At 36.9% G+C, this 19935-nt stretch overlaps 2 protein-coding genes and 1 pseudogene across 8 annotated transcripts; 1 reads left to right on the top strand and 2 right to left on the bottom strand.

Moving 5' to 3' along the window:
* Nucleotides 1-94: 94 nt before the first annotated feature.
* On the bottom strand, nt 95-1323 carry LOC145597685 (xyloglucan endotransglucosylase protein 7 pseudogene; annotated as a pseudogene).
* On the bottom strand, nt 1192-8015 carry LOC145597684 (probably inactive leucine-rich repeat receptor-like protein kinase At5g48380). 5 transcript variants are annotated; one of them, XM_081653919.1, is made up of 5 exons: nt 7889-8015; nt 7005-7046; nt 5923-6868; nt 4755-5782; nt 1192-1324 (listed from the first exon to the last, which is right to left on the bottom strand). In XM_081653919.1, the coding sequence occupies exons 3-4, from the start codon at nt 6772-6774 to the stop codon at nt 4772-4774; spliced, it is 1863 nt and encodes a 620-aa protein (XP_081510045.1). In that variant the 5' UTR covers nt 6775-6868; nt 7005-7046; nt 7889-8015; the 3' UTR covers nt 1192-1324; nt 4755-4771. The 5 variants fall into 5 exon arrangements, with proteins under 5 accessions (XP_081510045.1, XP_081510040.1, XP_081510044.1 ...); XM_081653914.1 differs by lacking the exon at nt 1192-1324 and having other exon boundaries at nt 4465-5782; XM_081653918.1 differs by lacking the exons at nt 1192-1324; nt 7889-8015 and adding an exon at nt 7464-7504 and having other exon boundaries at nt 4465-5782.
* Nucleotides 8016-14698: 6683 nt separating this feature from the next.
* LOC145597838 (FRIGIDA-like protein 3) lies at nt 14699-19250 on the top strand. Of its 3 annotated transcripts, none has more exons than XM_081654088.1 (5): nt 14699-14974; nt 15459-15507; nt 16244-17329; nt 17908-18089; nt 18567-19250. In XM_081654088.1, the coding sequence occupies exons 3-5, from the start codon at nt 16255-16257 to the stop codon at nt 19002-19004; spliced, it is 1695 nt and encodes a 564-aa protein (XP_081510214.1). In that variant the 5' UTR covers nt 14699-14974; nt 15459-15507; nt 16244-16254; the 3' UTR covers nt 19005-19250. The 3 variants fall into 3 exon arrangements, with proteins under 3 accessions (XP_081510214.1, XP_081510213.1, XP_081510215.1); XM_081654087.1 differs by having other exon boundaries at nt 15448-15507; XM_081654089.1 differs by lacking the exon at nt 15459-15507.
* Nucleotides 19251-19935: the final 685 nt, after the last annotated feature.

Genomic DNA, 19935 nt, shown 5'->3' with positions numbered 1-19935 from the left:
CTTTACTGTTGCATATTTTTCCAATTCTGTGCTAAAATATATGTTCTTTCTGAAATCTTAGTATTCTGCATCAGATTCCAAACAAACATGAAAATCGAGTAAATGACATCCTCATCTTCAATTTGATTTTGTAATTACATGTAAATAATACTTCGTATTATAGTGTAACACATTGTAATTAACCCGCGTGGTATGACTAATATGATTTTACAACGAACTCACAAAAAAGATATAAATTAAGAAAATTAAAAGAGATGAAACAAAAGAAAAATGTAATAACAAAAATGAAATAGAATCATCTAAACTGGGACTGTCTTCCTCTGTTAGACCCTTTAATAGTACATTCTTTAGGAAGCCCTTCATGAAATCTCATCTTATCATTGCAATAGTTGTAAGTCATGTAATTCTGTTGCACCCGACTCATTTTCCTTAAACTCTTTGAATCCAACTCCTCCCTTAACCAAGCATTCTCAGAACCCGACGATTCAGAATCCAAGTCATCTAACCCACACGACGAGGATCCATGAGACCAAACACAAGAACTCGATTTAAAGCTCTTAAAAGAGGCAACAAATGGAGCTTTAGACCAATCAGTATGCACTTTTCCACCTTGAGTAGCCCAATCATCAGCATTCCACAAACTCGAAAATATTCTCATGGGCTGCTTCTTTGGGAAAGGCACACCAAACTCTTCCATGTTCTTAAACTCCCTAATCGGCGTATCATCTACAAAGAACACAATTCTAGCAGGGTTCCACAGGATCGAGTAACTGTGAAAATCCGCTGTAGGATCAAACCACAAGTAAAATTGTTGCTCGCGATTTCCCTTCCCTTGACAGTAGATATTGGTGTGTAAAGTATAAGGCTGGCCACTCACATTACCTAAGAACTCGAAATCTATCTCATCATGGGTTGATCCATTTGAGGACATGTAAAAAGTCGTGACAGTACCAGCAGAGTTATTAGGAATGAGCTTAATCTTCATATCAATCTTTGCAAACAGAAATCTGTTCTTGGACTCAAATCCTGAACCCGAGTTTTTATCTAAGGAAAGAGTAAGAAGCGTACCATTATCATGAAAGTTTCCCCTACCATTTCCCCAAGCAATGTCAAAGTCTCGGGCTAAGCCGCCTAGGATCTCTGCTTTTGGAGGAGAATGGAGTACTGTTTTATCATTGGAGTGAGGAGGTGGTTGCTCCATCGTCGGAATCTCATGGAAATTCATGTCATTGGAATCGTATCGTTGAGGTAGAAGAATAGATGAAGGCAGGGTAGTTTTGATTTGTTCAGATGGAAGAGATTTATCTTGGAGTGATATTGAGGTCTGTAATGTGAAATACACACATAAGATCACGGCTAAGCCAATGAAAGTATGAAGAGAACATATTGATGGCAAAAACGACGACGACGAAGATGACCGATGCATATGCATTTGAAAGTAATTAAGGGAGCAACACAGATCTAATCTGCTCCCTACTTTCAAAGTCAATGATAAAAACAGAAATAATCTAACTTAATATTTCCTCTGTTCTCTTGTTCTCTGATGTAAGACTAACAAGAACAGCTTAACAATGTAAGAATTAAGAGAGATCTTAGAGAAGAAAGGCGAAAAACGAAAGCGAATACGAGAATTTGTGAAGGGAAAAAAAGGAAAGATTGGAAGAGAGCAGGGTGTTTTTTGTGTGGTAAGAGAATACTATTTGCCCATGAAATTCGTGGTCTTACTATATATAGTTTGAGAAAGAATCAGACCAAATGAATTAAACAAAGATTAAAGAAATTAAAAAGTAATGTTTAGATTGTGACATTGAATGTCTTAGGCATACAGAGAAGCAACTTCACATCTAAAAGACGTGTGAGCGCCTATTTACATGATATAAAAACATGCAGTCTACTAGTTGATGGTAATGTTGCCAAAAAAATTAAAATTAAAAAGTTGGTGGTACTTGGTTGTCTGTTTATTACATGGCACAGAAGCATAATTGTGTTTGATTGGACCGTATGGACCGCGTTGAATTCTCCGTTTCTTACATACTAGCAACATTTTCATTTTCACGCTTTTTTTTTTCAAAAGTATATGAATAGTGTAAAAGTCAAAGTATTGCAAAAATTAAATACAAAACAAATGAAATAAAATAAATTCCACAAAAAAGAAAAAAAAAAAAAAAAAAAACCATGTTACATGATTCAAAGAATATACGAATATTTATGAAGTCTGTAGCAGTTGAAATCAAATTAATTTGACTAATTAAAAAAAATGAAAGTTGACAAAATCAAAATCTCAACAAACAAGTGATGATTCATGATTATTGATTAATTGGTTATGGTTAATGGAGGAGCATTCAATAATATACGAGAATTGCATGTGATGAATCTGATGGTGTGGTCTGCTTATTTTAATCTGCAACTTCAGAAACTACAAAAACAATTTTATTTTACTTATTTTTTTATTGGCCAAGAGAAAATTCTAAAAACTAAGAACAAAAAGTACTGTATTAAAATACCAGAAGGCCCAAGTTCTAATAGCTACATATCCAGGCAAAGGCCATGAACTCAATGCTTCAATTCTCCAAAGGTTGGCATCTAAAACTGTTAACATCTACTTATTCGCTAGTCGCTACACACCACCACTATAGCAACCCAAATGGTTCAGCTATCCAACTATGGTCCAATTCTGACAGTTACAATGAAGAAAAAAACCGTGTTGAGTATATCGTGGCCTACTTGGATAGCCACGGCCCAAAAACTTATTAAGAAGCTAACGAAAAGGCGGAGGCTACATCTGTGGGAGCTTCTGTCATTTATGCACAAATACAGATCATATTTACATATACCTATTTTGGCTTGATGTGGTTTGGAGCACTACTCTAATATCAAATGGTATTGGTGCTGTACTGCTGTAATATTCTATGAGATGGAGACAGTGATAAGTAAGCTGAACCTGATTTGGAGTTTTGGTCTATAAACATGACATTCTACAAATCATCAATGTAGTGCTAATACTTGATAGCTACCTTATTGTCCTGATACCTCATTAACGTATGCTTTTGGCAAACCGCAGGACCAACAGCTCATCATATCACCTTGACATAAGACTAGAAGATGACAGAAACTACAGTCTCCAGCTCTTCAAGTCAACACAGCCTTCTGCAAGAGCTGGCTGAATTCTAAACCAAGAGACTTCATAATCTACGAGTCTTCAAAAGCACAGGCCAATTGTCTGAAGAACAATGTGGAGAATCAGCACGAAGTTTTAAAAACAGACACCAAAAATTCTTACAGGTTGTAAGAGAATCGTAGCAGTCAAAACTTCCGATGGGATTAACAGATGAAACTTCTAGGCAAGGCCTGGTGGTGAGGTCTACGGATCTTGGCCCTTAAGGCAATAAGCTACTTTCTGATTGAGTTTAGCCCAGTCGTCGAAGCATTGTGTACCAGCAATGGGGGGTTCCACAGTATACAGACCAATCAGCTAATGCTGAGTCTCTGGAGGATGTATGGGGAGTAGGGAACAGAGCCGAAAAAATATGGAAAAGGAATTGCAAGAAGAGAGGAGGTGGAGGATGCATAAAGAAAGTGACGGAAGGGAATAACTTAGGAAGAAGTGCAAGTTCAGACTGAGTGGGTGAACACTTCTTGCTCTATAAGTTCCTTGACTAGTTGCTAATTTATCAACCCTGTACAATTACATTAATAAAATACATCATTACAAAGTTGTTACTTCCCCTCCCCTAATACAATTATACAGGTGGGCAAGTTGCAATGACATTAACCACATCAGCTACTTTGGTTTAGGGCATGCCTGGATTGAAGCAGTCCTAATTCTATACAGTACACTCTCGCAATCCTATCACCAAAATGGTCATTCTAAGTATAACGGAATTTGGAGAAACAGCTACAGAAAAATGAAAGAGCACAATGCCCACAAGGCCACAACTTTGTCGTTCTGTTTCCAGTCAAGGACATGTGTATCCCATGAACTTTTCTCCTAGTCTCCAAAGGCACCAAACCTACTTTATTCCCCAGAGCCTAGCCTACAATATCTTACAAGGTGCTAACTTTCCCATTCATCAAGGCCTGCTAATCCAACTACGATCTGCTTGACTTCCATGTGGATATCATCCAAGCTAGCTAATCAGGGTTAGAGACCTAGAGTAGCATTGGTCTAGAAAAATATGAATTTTATGGCTGGTTGTTTATCTTCAACTGGCCTAAACAGAGGTTAAAATTAGATTACAAACAAATAAATTGGCTGTTTTACAAGGATAATGACAGAAGAAAAAAAAACATCTGACTCGATCTTAACTGTTTCAGTGTCAGGCCACATTTTCTTAATTATTGTCCGATAAAATGCAGAAGCCATTAAAATTTGAATTGAGAAGAAGTGATTTTGAGGAGATGGAAGTGAACAAATGCACAAGACAAGTACTAAGGAAAAGAAGAATGAAAAGATCAAAAGACAAATTCCCAACAGAAAAGTTGGCTTAAACAATAATTATGATATAGATGTGCAGAAGAGTATAGGTAACAATTCTCTTTTTATGGTTATGAAAACATTCTCAAAACCAGTAAAACCCAAGAAAATAGTCATACAAATGAAAGTGAGGCCAAGCTTGTAAATATATGGTTTCAATTCCAAAAAAAAATAAAAAATAAATAAAAAAAAAATTCTGTACATGGATCACATGAAAGAGAGCATATGATAATTGAACAACAAAATAATATTTACGTTTACGTGTCATTGGAAATGATACCTTTATGAATGATACAATCACTGATTGGATTTTGCTTCTTGAGCAACAATGAGCTCTTGTATGTCATCATCGCCGGAATCCATTTGCAACATAATTTCAGCATCAGTTGAGAAGTGATACCTCTCCCCAATGGCTCTTAGAAGTTGGTAAACTTCAAACATTGAAGGCCTCTCTTTGGGATTCAAGGACACACAATTACGAGCTACTTTGAAAATCTGGGAGATTTCGTGGTCAACACCCTTTCCAACCAATGATTTGTCAATGGCATATTTCAAATTAGAGTTCTTTGTGAGTTCTATAACCCAATCCACCAGGGTACCCTTGAAGCTTTCAGGGGCTTTAGTCACTTCATTTGGCCTCTCTCCAGTTACCAACTCAAGGAGGACTGTTCCAAAGCTATAAACATCTCCCTTTGGAGTAGCAACCAAAGTTCGCGAGTATTCTGGCGCCACATAACCTATATCCCCAAATTCTCCATTGACAAAGGTGCTCAAATGTGTATCAATGGGGTTCATGAGCCTCGCAAGGCCAAAGTCAGATATTTTTGGCTCGAAATCAGCATCTAGTAAGATGCACTTAGAGCTAATGTTCCGATGAATGATGCGAGGATTGCAATTATGATGAAGCCATGCTAAGCCTCTAGCTGCCCCAATGGCGATTTTGAGTCGTGTTGGCCATTCCATGGAGCAACCATCTTCTCCCTGATGCAATTGATCATAAAGAGTACCATTTTTCATGTACTTGTAAACTAACAATTTCTCCTTCCCAGCAAGACAGAAACCTAAGAGGGGAACTAGGTCCCGATGTTTGACACTCCCAAGTGTAGCCATTTCAGACACAAATTCTTCCTCAGAGTGTTGAGTGTCCTGCAACCTCTTTACCATGTACATACTGCCATCATCAAGTCTTGCCTTATATATAGTCCCCATTCTTCCTTCACCAATAATATTATGTTTACTGAAATTATCTGTTGCCTTCATGAGATCACTCAGTCGCATTTTCGAAATAGAATTCTCAAACAACGACACCTATACATCATAACGTAATTTCTCAGTGCTATGATGGTAAAGATTAGTACACTTCCTTAGTAGCATCAAACAACGATAACAAAAATAAACCATACAGAAACTGGAATATAAGCTAAAAATAAAATTTGAATCGGTTTTACCTTAATTTTCCTGATCCCTTTGATGCTCTTTGCCCATTTGTTTCCTTCAGGATCTTCTTCTTTTTTCTTTACTGGGACTCTACGTGCACAGAAGAACATAGCTAGGCCTACTCCTATGGCACCAACAGTCACTCCAGATACTGCAGCAGCAACAATAATTCCAGTATTGGATTTTCCTGATGATTTCTGACAAGGGCTTAGAGAAGGTCCACAGAGCCCTGGGTTGTTGGAGAAATCAACATCGATAGTAGAATTAAAGTTTGGGACTTGCCCAACCAAGAGATTATTAGCAACAGTAAATCTTTTGAGCCGGGAAAGCTGGCCAAATTCTAGAGGAATTTGTCCAGAAAATTTGTTGTGGTCAAGTTGGATAACATTGAGATAGCTGCAGTTGGCAAGGTTTTCAGGTATCTCACCCGAGAACCTATTTGAGGAGAGAACAACTGAAGTCACATACGGCATGATTTTAGAAACATTAGCAGGAATTACTCCGTCAAGTTCATTAGAGGACAGGTCCAAGTGCTGTAAACTGCTGCAATTATAAATCCCAAGAGGAAAGCTGCCCCTCAATCCCATATTTGATAGTCGGATGTTCAACACCCTATCCTCATTTGGAGCCCAGCAATCTATCCCAGTAAACGAGCAAATGAATCCTTTGGTAGTATTGCTAAAATTCCAGGATGACTTCAATACATTATTGGGATCCTGCAAGGATTCTTTTATGGACCTCAAGCATGAAATATCATTCTCATTTCCATAGCTTAAACCACTCATCAACAAAAACACTAGATAAAACCCTAGAAAACCAGAGATTTCTCTATGATTTGACCCCATAAGACTTACGAGGCCCATTAAACACCTTGAGATTGCCGTGTAATATATGTCAGAGTTTATAACTAACACCAGAATCCTTGATCTCCATATTACAAGAATATCCTGCAAGAATCTGAATAAAAAACATAATTATAAATATATAATCTTCATTAAGAAATCCAATCTACAAGTATAAGGAAGCAAGTACTACCAAATATATGCAGTATAATAAAGAGGAAAAAAATTAATAAGACTAGTCACAGACTCACAGTAATCCTTGAGGGTTGAGCTAACCAAATTCATCAAATTACCTAAATCAGAAACCTTCAAACAATTACTATATACTTCGTAACATAATTAATTTATAAAATTTAGTAAAAATAATTGTTGATAACCAAATTCATCAATTTACCTAGATCAGAAACCTTCAATCAATTACTATACAACATAAATTAACTGAAAATAATTATAAATTAGAAAGAAAGACTGTACACCTGCCACAAGGTGATACTGTACACCCGGGTGTATAATGGACACTTCCAAGAAAGACGGAATAATACATTTCACAGATTATAGTTAATACAGACTCAGAAAACTTGCAAGTACAGACAAATCCAGAAAAGATTGAAGATTTGAACTAAGATGTATAAGAACAACTACAATTATTATAGCTTATTGGCTAAAAAAAAAAACTTCAAAATTAAACAAAAAAAAATTGCAATACCCACCACAATTTTGCAATAAACCTGGGATTAAACTAAAAAAACCCAGCAAATTTAACAAAAAACAATTACAAGAAAACAGCATAACTTTAAGAATGGTAGTCAAATAATGTGAAAATGAAGATTGTTTTCACATAGAATAACGTTAGAATTTAGACTGTTGACTAGTGCATAGACTTGACTTGGTGAGGGAAAAAAAATCCCCAATTTTTTTTGTCCATTCGATTATTATTAATAATTATTAATCAAGGTAAATTAGGGGAATAATCAAAGCTAAAAACATAAGAAAAGTACCCATTTGCTAATTCAGCAACTAAACACTCAAATTTACGCTCTTTTGTTCTGGGGTGGGGGCGGTGTTAAGCAAATACAAGAAATTCAAGGAAAATAGTGCGAAGAAAAAGAAAATCAAATAAATAAAGTAAACTTACTTGAAATCATAGAAATTAATGGTTAAAGGAGCAGAAGTTTCTGCAAGTGGAGGTTGATGTTAACTGAAATGGAGAAGTGGGAGAGAAAAAGAGGGATAATTTTCCAAACAATGCCTCAAAGTCATTTGGTCTATAGTCAAATTAAAGGAACGATATTAAACCGATTTGCACTGCACAGATATGCGAAGACTACTGGTCAACATTCAACTATATGGCATATACATTGTGACTCAAACTCAAGCCTATAGTACCCGATTTGAGTTAGCGGGCTAGATAATTTGGAAGTGGGGGGAGGGTAAGGGAACCCTCACCTCAAATTGTCTCTAGTGGAGTTTTATCCTACAACTTTTTAATTATGAGGTGACAAACCTTACCACTAAACCAAGCTTAGTTTGGTTGTCATTTTTGCTGGTCAATTGATCACATTGGTTAAAAAAAAAAAGTCCCTCGATCAAATTATGAGGTGACAAACCTTACCACTAAACCGACCGGCCACATGTAAATGTCATTCTATGCTTTTTTTTTTTTCCAAGTGTTAGGTTTTGCCATGTGCTATGTCTTTAGTTAATCCAAATGTCCGATGTCATCATTACACACAACAAATCACCTCTCAACAACAGAAATTGTCACCAAACCATCTACTTAGATTGTTAATATATGGTCAGTCACTCCAAATAAAATTTGTGCAAGAAATATGTGTATCCATTAAGTACTTCCGTAGTCCATCAGACAAACATGAAATTGTAAGCCTGCCAAGCACATGCTTTGATACCAATTATTCTCAAGCAGCAATATGATACGCTCATAGTGAGCAAAATTCTGCATTGAATGACTTTCATACATCAAAAACTAAAATATTAAAACTTCAACTGATTATGATCAAACATTCAAACTTATACTGCTGTAGTACTGTCTACTAAGACTTGCAAGGCTTGAGAGGGTAACCACAAAGCCCAAGATTATTAGCATAACTCGTTGCATTAAACATCCTCCCATTAACAAAACGAGGAACAGGTCCAACCAAGAGGTTATTAGCAACACTAAAGTACTAAACTTTGAAACCCTTTGAAGCTCCCCAATAGCAGCCGGTATCCGACCCGAAAATCTATTATGATCAAGCTCAAGCGCATTCAAATAGGAGCAATTTCCTAGACTAGCCGGGATCTCACCCGAAAAACGATTAGATGACATCTTAAGACTGACCAAAAATGGTAGCATAGTAGAGATGTTACTAGGAATTGAACCATAAAAGCGATTGTGTGAAAGATTTAACGTTTGTATGCTACTACAATTGGAAATTCCACTTGGGATTTTGCCCTTTAGATCGAAATAAGAGAGGTTCATGCCTATGATTCGGTTTTCCCTAGGATTCCAACACCTAATACCATTGAATTTGCATATAAATCCTGGTACATTTATGTTGGGATTATCAACATCCCAAGATTTTAAGTAGTTGTGTGGATCTTCAAGGGTGTGTTTAATGGACTTCAAACAAAGTACATCATCCTCATCAATTGGTGCCGTAGTTTGGCTCGTAGTTGTAGTCAGCATCAATGTTGTTATTACGATGCTCAATAAGAATTTTCGTGACATGATGTCACGATTTGAACATTTAACGTGTGATGAGTTGAGTTGAGCCTATATAGGAAGTATTACATGAGTTTTATACCAAAATATGTGAGGAAGAAAATGAGAAAGCTTGAATGATGGACATGGACCGTACCTCTTAGGCTTTTATACACAATTACTAGGAAATGCGAAATAAAAATAATGTCCCAAAAAAATCTTCCTCTACTGAACTTTGGCTTGGTCAATAGTTGGAGTGTTGTATTTTTTTGACCATTAGAATAGTCCAGTCCCTTTCTTCTCGTTCATGACTTTAATGGCAATGTGGCATGGTGCTACCTGATGACTTACGGATTATTTTAATATTTTTATATTTTAAAAAAATCTTAGGTGTCGTTTGGTTGTTGTGGGAATTTATTTCCCATAGGAATTTGTATTTCATGGGAATTAAATCCCTACATCAAATTCATGGGAATTGCTTAATATTGTTTGGTTGACATGAAGGAAGTTGCAAATCATGGGAATTTTGACTTACCTAGGGGGGGTTGGGTAATCAACTTCCCATGTTTTGTGGGAAGTCACAATTCCCATGAATTTGCAATTCCCTCAATTCCACTTTTTATTGTCAACCAAACAACTCACTCATTTTCAAATTCCCATGATTTTTCACTTCCCCCATTTTCTTTGTGTAACCAAACAACCCCTTAGTAAATTTAATAGCTCCTATCATATTTAATTTTTTTGAAATAATATTTTACCAATTTGCTTAGTTGCACTTTTAACGAGCTAGTCATTTTTAATGGAGAATTTAACAAGAACACTTCAACATTTAGTCGGTTTATCCCAATAATAAATCTATCCAAGCTTTCAAATATTAGTTACAACAAAAGAGTATTATTTGTGAGACATAAATGATTCCTTTTTACAACTAATAATTGACGAAAGTAGTATATTTTTTAATGTATTAGGTACCGATAAGGTTTAAGTTTAGTGTAATAATAAATCCATAGCAAAATTGATAAAAAGAACATAACCTTAAATGAAGTAAAAAGACATTTCATAACCAAATACAATTTCATAGCTAATGATGACATACATGGACCAAGTTAAATTTAGTCTAACGAAAAAAATTACACCTTTTAACCTTGAGATTGGGTCTGGAGTAGGGGTGCTTATGATGCGAGACAACTCACGAGCTACTCGAGTTCGACTCGGTCAAACCTTGACTCGAAATGTTAACGAGTTGAGCCGAGCAACTCCTTACTCGACTCGAAAAGCTCGTGAGATACTCGATTTTCATAATACACTATGGAGTACTAATATTTGATAAAAAAAAAAAAAAAAAAAAAAAAAAAAAAAAAAAAAAAAAAATTATATATATATATATATATGATTTCACTTAATTTTCTTATTCAACTATACCAATAATTAATAATATTGGGCCAAACTCATATATATACAACATATTCATATTTACAATTAGGAATAATGGGCCAAACCTACTCTTATGCTTCTCCTAACTACTAGTGATAAGTGAAACATATATTTTGGATTAAAGGATTAAACTGGAAAAAAAAAAAGCTTTAAATTAATGGGATAATTACTTCATTATGCATCAATTCGAGCTCGAGTCGAGTTTAAGTAATAGGTTTTCGATTTCAATTAGTTGTAGTTTTGTATTTTCGAGTTTGAGTCGAGCTTAGCTGAACTCGAGCTCGACTTGCATCATAAGCATCCCTAGTCTAGAGATTGGGGTTCAATCCATCTAGAAACACTTTATGGATTGAGATACTTTACTCTTTCTCGTCACTCTTAAAAACTGGACTTAAAAAACAATTAGAATTAGGAAAATTTGATTCTAATAATCCAACCTTTCACCGGTCTTATTCTATTAATCCCACCTTTTGATTATTCTTGATTAATCCCACCTTTAGGGGTCATCTTATTCTATTAGGCCAACCTGACCAGTAACCCGTTCTTTAGGTAATAATTTTTTTTTTTTTTTTTCAATTTTTAACAAAACAAAAAGAATTTTAAAAAAATAAAAATAAAATTCAGCAACCACCAATGACCCACCTTCCCTCAAGTCGCCCATGGATTCCGGCAGCCTAAATTACCTAGCAACCCAACCAATTCCGGTCAGTTCCTTTCCCGCCCCCTTAACTTCCTTTTCTGGCCAAATTCCCCTCTTGATCTGCTGTTCCGGCCAACCCTTCCTTCGAAAACCCAACAAATATTCTGGCCACTCTCTCCCCTTCCCCCTAACCTCCCTTTTCCGGCAAACTGGTCCCCCTTCCCTTTTCTTTCCGGCCAACACTCAAGACCCATTGAAACCCGAAATCCCACTGATTGAAACCCAAAACCCCACCCACCGAAACCCTTGAAATCCGAAACCCCACCCATTGAAACCCTTGAAATCCAAAATTCCTCCCGTCGAAACTGAAAAGGAAAAGTAGGGGGGGTTTTGGATTTCCGCCGAAATATAAAGAGGGGCAGGGGGGAGATTTTGGCCTGGTCGTGGTTGATGATTTGGGTGGCAAAGGAAGTAGGGAAAGGTAGCAAAGTGGCTGCTGTGGTTTGGACGGGCTGTAGTGGTGGTTTGGGTGGTTGAGAGTATGTCGGCTTTCATGGAGTTGAGGGGCAGGGAAGAGGGTAAGGTTGAGGGAAAGGAATGAGAGAGAAAACAGGAAAGAGGAAATGAATGTGATAAAAAAAAAATTTAAAAATTTTCTTAGACCAATCATAGCACGACACGTGGACTGGCAACCTATTATAGAAGGTGGATGACCTGTTGGGCCTGATAAAATAGAATGGGGTGTAAAGGTGGGATTAATTAGCTATAATTGAAAGGTTGGATTAATGGAATAAGACCGGTAAAAGGTTGGATTAATGGAATCAAATTTTCCTTAGAATTAAGGTTTGATTAGTCTTTGTCGTTACTAACCAAAAAAATACCTATTCGGACAAGTTTGGCATAGCCTCATAAAGTAACCCAGTTGTGAAATCTGACACAAGACACACAAAGGTGATATTACAGCTAGCTCAAAATACAGTATTCCTAGTACAGTTCAGTAATCCGTAGCATACACTTGTAGTCTTGTACTGCTGTACAGTAGTAGTATTGAGCTATGAATTGATGTGACTCATTGATATTTTACTCATTGATATATTAAAAAACTTTAAAGTTATGTATTGACGAAATTAAAAATCAATTTTGAAAGTAATATTAAACAAAAAAATTAACAATTAATTTCTTGAGCCTAAACTTATCTCCCGCTTCATTTTACTCGCTACTTTAAGGGTTCGCTTGGTTGGATAATTTGAAATGAGTTAAAATGGAGTTAGAATCTATTTCATTTAGCCTTTTGTTTTTTTAAGTAATGATATCTCATACTCAAGGGTTTAATACATCTAAAGGAAAAATTAAAAAAAAAAAATAATCCCAACTTTTATCAATTTTGATACAATAATCCCAATTTTGGATTATTCTGGAATAAATTGAACTTTAGGGGGTCTTCATTTTCTTCAGTCCCAAACCGGTCAACGTGAGTCAACAACCTTTAATAAAAGGTCACCATGACACATGTCAGCTTGTCATTGGTCCAAAAAAAATAAATTAAAAAAAATAAAATAAATTAAAAATCAGATTTAAAAAAAAAATTCCCCCCCCAAAACCACCAGTTCCCCACCTAAATCACCCCCTCCTTTCCTCCAGCCCCCACCCCCGAAAATACCCTCACCTAGCCGGAAAACTTCCCCCACCCCCCGACCACCACTCCCCACCCCTCCTTTCCCCCACCCACGAAACCCCTACCCTCCCTTCCCCCGCCCCGTAAAACCCCCTCCCCCTCACCCCGTAAAAACTCCCCCCTCCCCTTCCCCCACCCTCGAAAACGGCCAAAAATTAAGCCCCCTTGCCGTTTTCGAGGGTGGGGGAAGGGGAGGGGGGAGTTTTTACGGGGTGGGCCCGTGTTTACGGGGTGGGGGAGGGGTTTTTCGTGGGTGGGGGAAGGGAGGGGGAGGTGTTTCGGCTGGGGTGGGGGAAGTTTTCGGGGTGGGGTGTTTCCGGGGTGGCGGTTAAGGAGGAAGGGGTGGGTTTTATGTTTTTTTTTTTTTTTTTTTTTAATTTTAATTTTCAAAGTTTTTTTTTTTAAATTTTGGACAAATCATGTGCTGACACGTGGCTTTTAAATAACATATAAAAAAATAACCTTCTCAACAGGTAACCGGTCATTAGGACCGAAGAAAATGAAGACCCCCCAAAGTTCAGATTATTCTAGAATAATCCAAAGTTGGGATTATTGTACCAAAATTGATGAAAGTTGGATTATTTTTTCTAATTTTCCCTATATCTAAATCTCTCCCACACCCATGAAATTCCATACCCACCTCTCTCCAAAAGATTTACAATATATTTTAGGAAAATTTGCCAATTACTACCGCGTGTTAAAGCGTATTTGAAAATTACTAACGCGAAATAAAAAAACTTGTGACTTACTACCATAAAAACTTCAAAAAAATTACGTTTACTACCAACCTCCATTTTAAGTCGTTTATGACGTCACTAACCCATGTTAAACCCATGGTTAGCCTATTTAATCACCTAAAAATAAAAGAAAAATAAAAAAAGATCTAACCCATGGTTAACCCCCCAACTAACGGAGGTAGTATTATCAATTGCAGCCCCAATAATCTATGTTACTTGGACTCGGGTACCCATGTCCAACATGGGTACGTGTCCAAGCGTCCGACTCGGCTATTTTGTGAAAAAATTCCATGATTTTGAACTAAAAGTGAAGCGTCCGGGTATCATACTCATGTTCAAGTGTCGAGGGTCCGACATCAATACGTGAGGTGAAATGAAGAGTCCGAATAACATAGGCGCCAATATTTGATCAGCTCTAAAATACGACAACAAAAACAATAGCGAGAATTAATGACAACAGTGATAGAAGCATTAAGGTCGGAATTCGAAATTACGCGGCGCCAAAATACACCATCTCTCTCTATTCTCTAATTAAGACAACTCTCTGACTGTGTCTGAATCTTCCAGAATAGAAAGAAAAGAATAGAAGAATGTGCACCGTAATACCAGGATTTCTCACAAATAAAACCAACGGGATTTCATTTTTCAAAACCCCGTCATATTCTTCATTAAATATTAAATTATTAAACTCACAGATTATTAATAGTAGTGCTATTTATAATTAAAAAATAATTATAATTTCCCGCTAGACTGGCAAAAAAGCAGAAATTCCTGTGTCGGAGGGTAGGCAACTGGAGGAGAGAGAAAGTTGTTGAGTGAGAAAGAGAAAGATAAAGCTTTCTTTGTGTTTTCTCTCTCTCACTTTCCTCTTTCTCTTTCTCTCTCTTCTTTCTCTCTCTAGGGATTGGATTGCGCACTCTACTATCCATACTATGGACTGACTCAATTATTTATCAAACCTATTTTCCGCCGCACTTCTACTAACTATCTATCTATCTCCTCATGTTTTTCTCTCTCCTACTTTCTCCGATTTGGTATGTTTCTCGCCTTTTTTTTTTTTTTTTTAATTTTGCTTTTAATTGATGATGATTTTTTTGTTTAGATTAGATCATGATAATTTCTGATTTTTTGACCTAATTTTTCTGGAATTTGATCGAGAATTGAACGAATTTGTTGTTAGTGTTGTAATTACTGTCAATTTTTGAGGATTTTTTGTTTGAACCATTGTGGTCGAAGTTTTGAAGCTAATTAGCTGGAAATTGATGGAAATTTGAGTTAATTTGATGCTAAATGATGTGATTTTTGTTGATTTTTGAGGAATTAATTGTCTGAGCTCGGTGTAGCTTAATGCTTTTTGCTATGGTGTTGTAGATCTAAAGAATTGTTCGTTTCCTTTTTCGCTTTAGTTTCTGCAATTTCTGGTAATTTTTCTCCAGTTGAGCTGTTGTTATTTAGAGAAGTTTGATTTTTTCGGTGTTTTAGTTTGTTCTATATTTAATTTTTCTAGGTTTATGGTAGATCTAGTTGGTGCCTGAAGAAGTTGAAGCCGCTGGTATTGTAGTCACTAGTAAGCTTCTTTTACTCATTTCATTTGCCACTTTATAGTGTGACTTTTTTGGATTTTGATTTGTTGTTGTGATTGTATCTTCGATATTTCTAGTTTGCCTGGAATTGTTTTGTGTGTGCGTGTGTGTGTGTTGTTAAGGCTATTATACCTCCAGGCTACGGCTTAGATTACATGCTTAAGGTAACTAGATCCTCATATTTGTTAGTTTAGCTATGTGTTGTATGTGTTTATTTTAAATAACCGTGATGATGTTTGATGTGCTCGTTTTCTTCCTTGTGTATGTCAAGTCTATTTCTGTTGCTACTGCTTTTGACCTTTATCTATGATCATATTACTTCCTTATCTGTCATGGTGGTTTTGTGTGGGCAAGGAACTCAGCATTTTAAACGCTTCTGTGTAAGTAATTGGTTTTTGATAAAACGCCTGGTGCCTATTGGCTGTTCCCCATGTGCTCATATGGCTTATGTTTATTCCTATGGACATTGCAACATGTGGTCTAAAGTAAGAAGTATTGAATTAATGCACTGGCAAGCGTCAAATGAAAATTGTTGCAAGTAAAAAAAAAAAAAGAAGGCAACTGAGGAAGTATATATACTACGTATATATTTTCCTGATTTTATCTGCTGCGTATTATGAGTATTATGACAGTGCTTGCCAAAACTGTGTGCCTATGTATCTAATCTTCCTTGCCTCCCCTGATTAATATTAATCTGTTGATTGCTGCTCCTTTTTCCAGCGGTATTTTCAATGGAGGATACTCAATCTGTTGGCGTGCTCATAGACTCTGCAACTACCAAGATACAGCAACTTCAGAAAGCATTTGCTGAGCTTGAAAGTCACAGGGCTGTCTCCCTCAATTTGAAATGGAAAGAGCTGGAGGCCCATTTCCATGGTTTGGAAAAATCACTTAAGAGGCGTTTTCATGAGTTGGAAGATCAGGAAAAGGAATATGAAAACAAGACAGTGGAAGCACAAGAGATTCTAGAGAAGCGTAAAGCAGCAGTTGTGGCCAAAGAGCAGGCTTCTTTAGAGAAGCTTCAGGAGAAGAGGGATGCTGCTGTTTTTGCTATTGTTAATGCTAAAGAGAAGCAATGGAGGGTATCCTGTGAAGAATATTCTGAAGCCACCAGTGAGAGCCAGGGTGGAACCATGGAGGAAACACCTACTAATTCTATGATATCTGAGATTACTTCTGAATACACTAGTGGAACCGCTGAAGATGGAAGTCCAGAAGTGCAGTCAGCTGATAATGGAAATGGGGAAGTGACATCTTACCCCGAGCTTGTCAAACTATGTGAAGAGATGGATGCTGAGGGTCTTCATAATTTTATATCTGACAACCGCAAGAACCTTGCATCAATGCGGGAGGAAATACCACAAGCTTTGAATGCTGCTGCTGACCCTGCCTGTTTGGTTCTTGATTCGCTGAATAACTTCTACCGTGGTGATGTGACAAATTTGGATGCAAAAAAGGATTCCAGTCTTTTGGGTCTTCGCCGTACCTGCATCATGTTGATGGAGTGTCTTAGCATTTTGTTTGTGAGTCTGGATGCAGCCTCTGTTTCTGAAATAGTCTCTGCAGATGTTAAGGCACGAGCTAAAGCTATTGCTGAGGCATGGAAGCCAAAGCTTAATGAACTTGACATGGAAGCTGGAAGTGGAAACTCCTTGGAGGCTCATGCATTTTTACAACTTCTGGCTACTTTCTATATTGCATCTGATTTTGACACAGAAGAACTAACCAAACTAGTGCCTTCGGTGTCACGTCGTCGCCAAGCTGCTGATCTCTGCCGCTCACTTGGGTTATCTGACAAAATGCCAGGTCAGATTTATGTATTATGTACAAGCCAAAGTCTTGGAGTGGTATGAAAAATGCAGGGAGGCTTTTATGACTGCTGTTCTGGAACCCTTAAAATTGACACACTTCTTTTTTAATCAAGCTTTTCCCTAAACAGGGATAGGCTTAGCCGCATAGGTGGGGTGTCTGGCTATGGTACTTATCAGTGGATATTTTAAGTTGAGAACTATAACTAACCTAATTACTTCAAACATTCCCTTTCCCAATCCTTGACATAATTTTACCTCAGGTATTCTAAAATCTGGCATTTTTCACTCTTAAGCTAGATGTTTTTCACTGATTCTTTGGGAGAGCGAGAGAATTTTTGGTTTATGTGTGTGTGTGTGTGTGTTCATTTTAATTTGTTAGTTAGGAGAGCATATTAGCTCCCTGGTTTATGTAATAGGAAACTTGTTGATAACTTGCATATTATGCATCATCTCTTTAGCTACATCCTGTTCTTATCTCCTTTTTCTATATATGTGATTAACACTGCATATCAACAAGTAATTATTTCCTGCATTTATATGTTATGGTTGTTGACTTCAAGCTGGAATCTGCAGGTGTAATTGAAGTGCTGATTAATAGCGGCAGACAAATAGATGCCGTAAATTTGGCCTCTCAATTTGAGCTGACTGAACGATTTCCCCCCGTGCCTCTGCTGCAAAACTTTTTAAAGGAAGCAAAAAAAGTTCTTTCTCCAATTAAGCCTGGAAATGCATCACCGTCTTCTCCCAATGCACAGGTTTCCTTCTCATTCTGCTGATTATATTCTTTGCTTAATTTATGGTTATGTTCTTCCTTTTCTCTTTATATTACTCCTATGTGGCCTAAAGAAGTAAAGATTGCCCTAATACCCCGTGACTCTGTGAGGCCATGATGTATTTACAATGTGAGATAGAATAAATCTCTGTAACATATATAACCAACATAAATTCGTTTACTACGTGTGTGAAAGGACTGAAAGCATGTGTAATCTGCAATAACTTCAGTTTTTGATGCATAGTAGTTAGAATTGGATACTCCATGGCTGCTCTTGTTAGTCTTGTACAATGTACATACTCCTTTTATTAGTGTGCATGCAGAGTTGCCCTTGCACTTGCTCATACTCCTTCAGACACTTTGGGTGTATGATGATAAGATTTGGTAGTATTACAATCTTATACTGCAAATACTGAACTCAATGTTCTCTCTCACCTTATTAGTTGTATTATTTTTCCAGAACAACGATGTGAATGAACGAGAGCTCAGTGCCCTGAAGGCTGTCCTAAAATGTGTGGAAGAGCACAAGCTTGAAGAACAGTTTCCTATGGAGACACTGGCAAAACGCGTACTCCAGCTCGAGAAGGCAAAAGCAGATAAGAAACGAGCAACAGAAGTTACTAAACCTCAATCCAAGAGGCCCCGTGCTACTACCGTGGGGTATGCGCCCCGCGTCACTAACCTTGCTGCCAACACTCCTCCGTATGCTGCTAGGCTGACTGACAGGTACCCTCCCCAGTACGTGTTTGACAACAGACCCTACGTTTACACCACTGGACCTACTGATAATCACTGCCCTCCTCCTGTCTTGGGTGCCCCGGCTTATGGCTTTCCTCCAGGCCATGGAAATTACTACGCCAATGGGTACCAGTACCAGGCCCCTCCTTATCAGTACTGATGCTAATTTGGTGACTGTCATGAACTTCTGATTTTAACTACTAAGTTTTTAACCCTTTTTCTAAGATGTCAGGTACTGTACGATTAATCTTAGTATTAGGTGGGGAAAAAACTGAGATAATGTAAGGCGAAGTAAAACCCAAAAAAAAAAAAAAAAGGATCAAGTTTAGTGTTTTAGCCTCTTTCAGTTCCATGTATAACGAGACCTTTTAATCCTCTAATATATGTACTGTGTTTTGTGTTTGTACATTTCTCTTAAGTTATCTCATGTTTCTTACTACGATTATTATATGGTTTCTGTTGTGAATGTATGGGTGTTGGACGGTGCTGAAATTGATCGAGAATTTGCTACTCGTACAAAAGAGTACTGTCCACCATGGCAATAGGTCTAGGACTAGAACTAGGACCCGGACCCGTAGCCAGAGTATCAGATGTGCTTGGACCATATCGCTACCATAATTTATGTTAATTTATCCGAGTACTGAAGGCAATGAGAAGCTTGTCGAAAAAAGAAGTTAATGTTAAGATTTAAGAATTGGTTGCTTATCAATATTTCATACAAATTAGCTTTGATGATAAGTCACCTTAACAGTTTCATGTATCAGAATATACAAGCATAAAGACCAATTTAGGCTTTGTTTAGTTTATCTTATTTTTTTTTTCAGAAAAAATAAGTTCAGATTGGAAAAAAAAGTTCAGATCAAATCATCGTTTTATGTACAGTTTTATCGCTAAATATCTTAAATTTCGTTATGAAAAAAATTCAGAAAATCAAATATTAATAAAATGCACATTATTACGAATCTAACAAGGCCCCCAAAATATTCAGTTTTTCCGTATAGATTATTGTATATTTAAAATTTAAAGTCAAAGTGTGGTCAAATTTAACATTCAAATTAGATTAGATCAGACCAGACCAACCATATCAAATC

This window comes from Chenopodium album, chromosome 20, assembly GCF_948465745.1.
Source record: "Chenopodium album chromosome 20, dcCheAlbu1.1, whole genome shotgun sequence".
Taxonomy (NCBI): Eukaryota; Viridiplantae; Streptophyta; class Magnoliopsida; order Caryophyllales; family Amaranthaceae; genus Chenopodium; species Chenopodium album.
This window is presented reverse-complemented; position numbering and strand designations above follow the sequence as displayed.

What these genes read in the sequence shown, in the direction of transcription:
- LOC145597684 (XM_081653919.1), bottom strand. Translation starts at nt 6,774, where the DNA reads ATGGGCCTCGTAAGTCTTATGGGGTCAAATCATAGAGAAATCTCTGGT. An exon ending in AAGGGATCAGGAAAATTAAG is followed by an intron (nt 5,783 to 5,922) that starts GTAAAACCGATT and finishes TATGATGTATAG; the next exon opens with GTGTCGTTGTTTGAGAATTC.
- LOC145597838 (XM_081654089.1), top strand. Translation starts at nt 16,255, where the DNA reads ATGGAGGATACTCAATCTGTTGGCGTGCTCATAGACTCTGCAACTACC. An exon ending in GTTATCTGACAAAATGCCAG is followed by an intron (nt 17,330 to 17,907) that starts GTCAGATTTATG and finishes TGGAATCTGCAG; the next exon opens with GTGTAATTGAAGTGCTGATT. An exon ending in CGTCTTCTCCCAATGCACAG is followed by an intron (nt 18,090 to 18,566) that starts GTTTCCTTCTCA and finishes TTATTTTTCCAG; the next exon opens with AACAACGATGTGAATGAACG.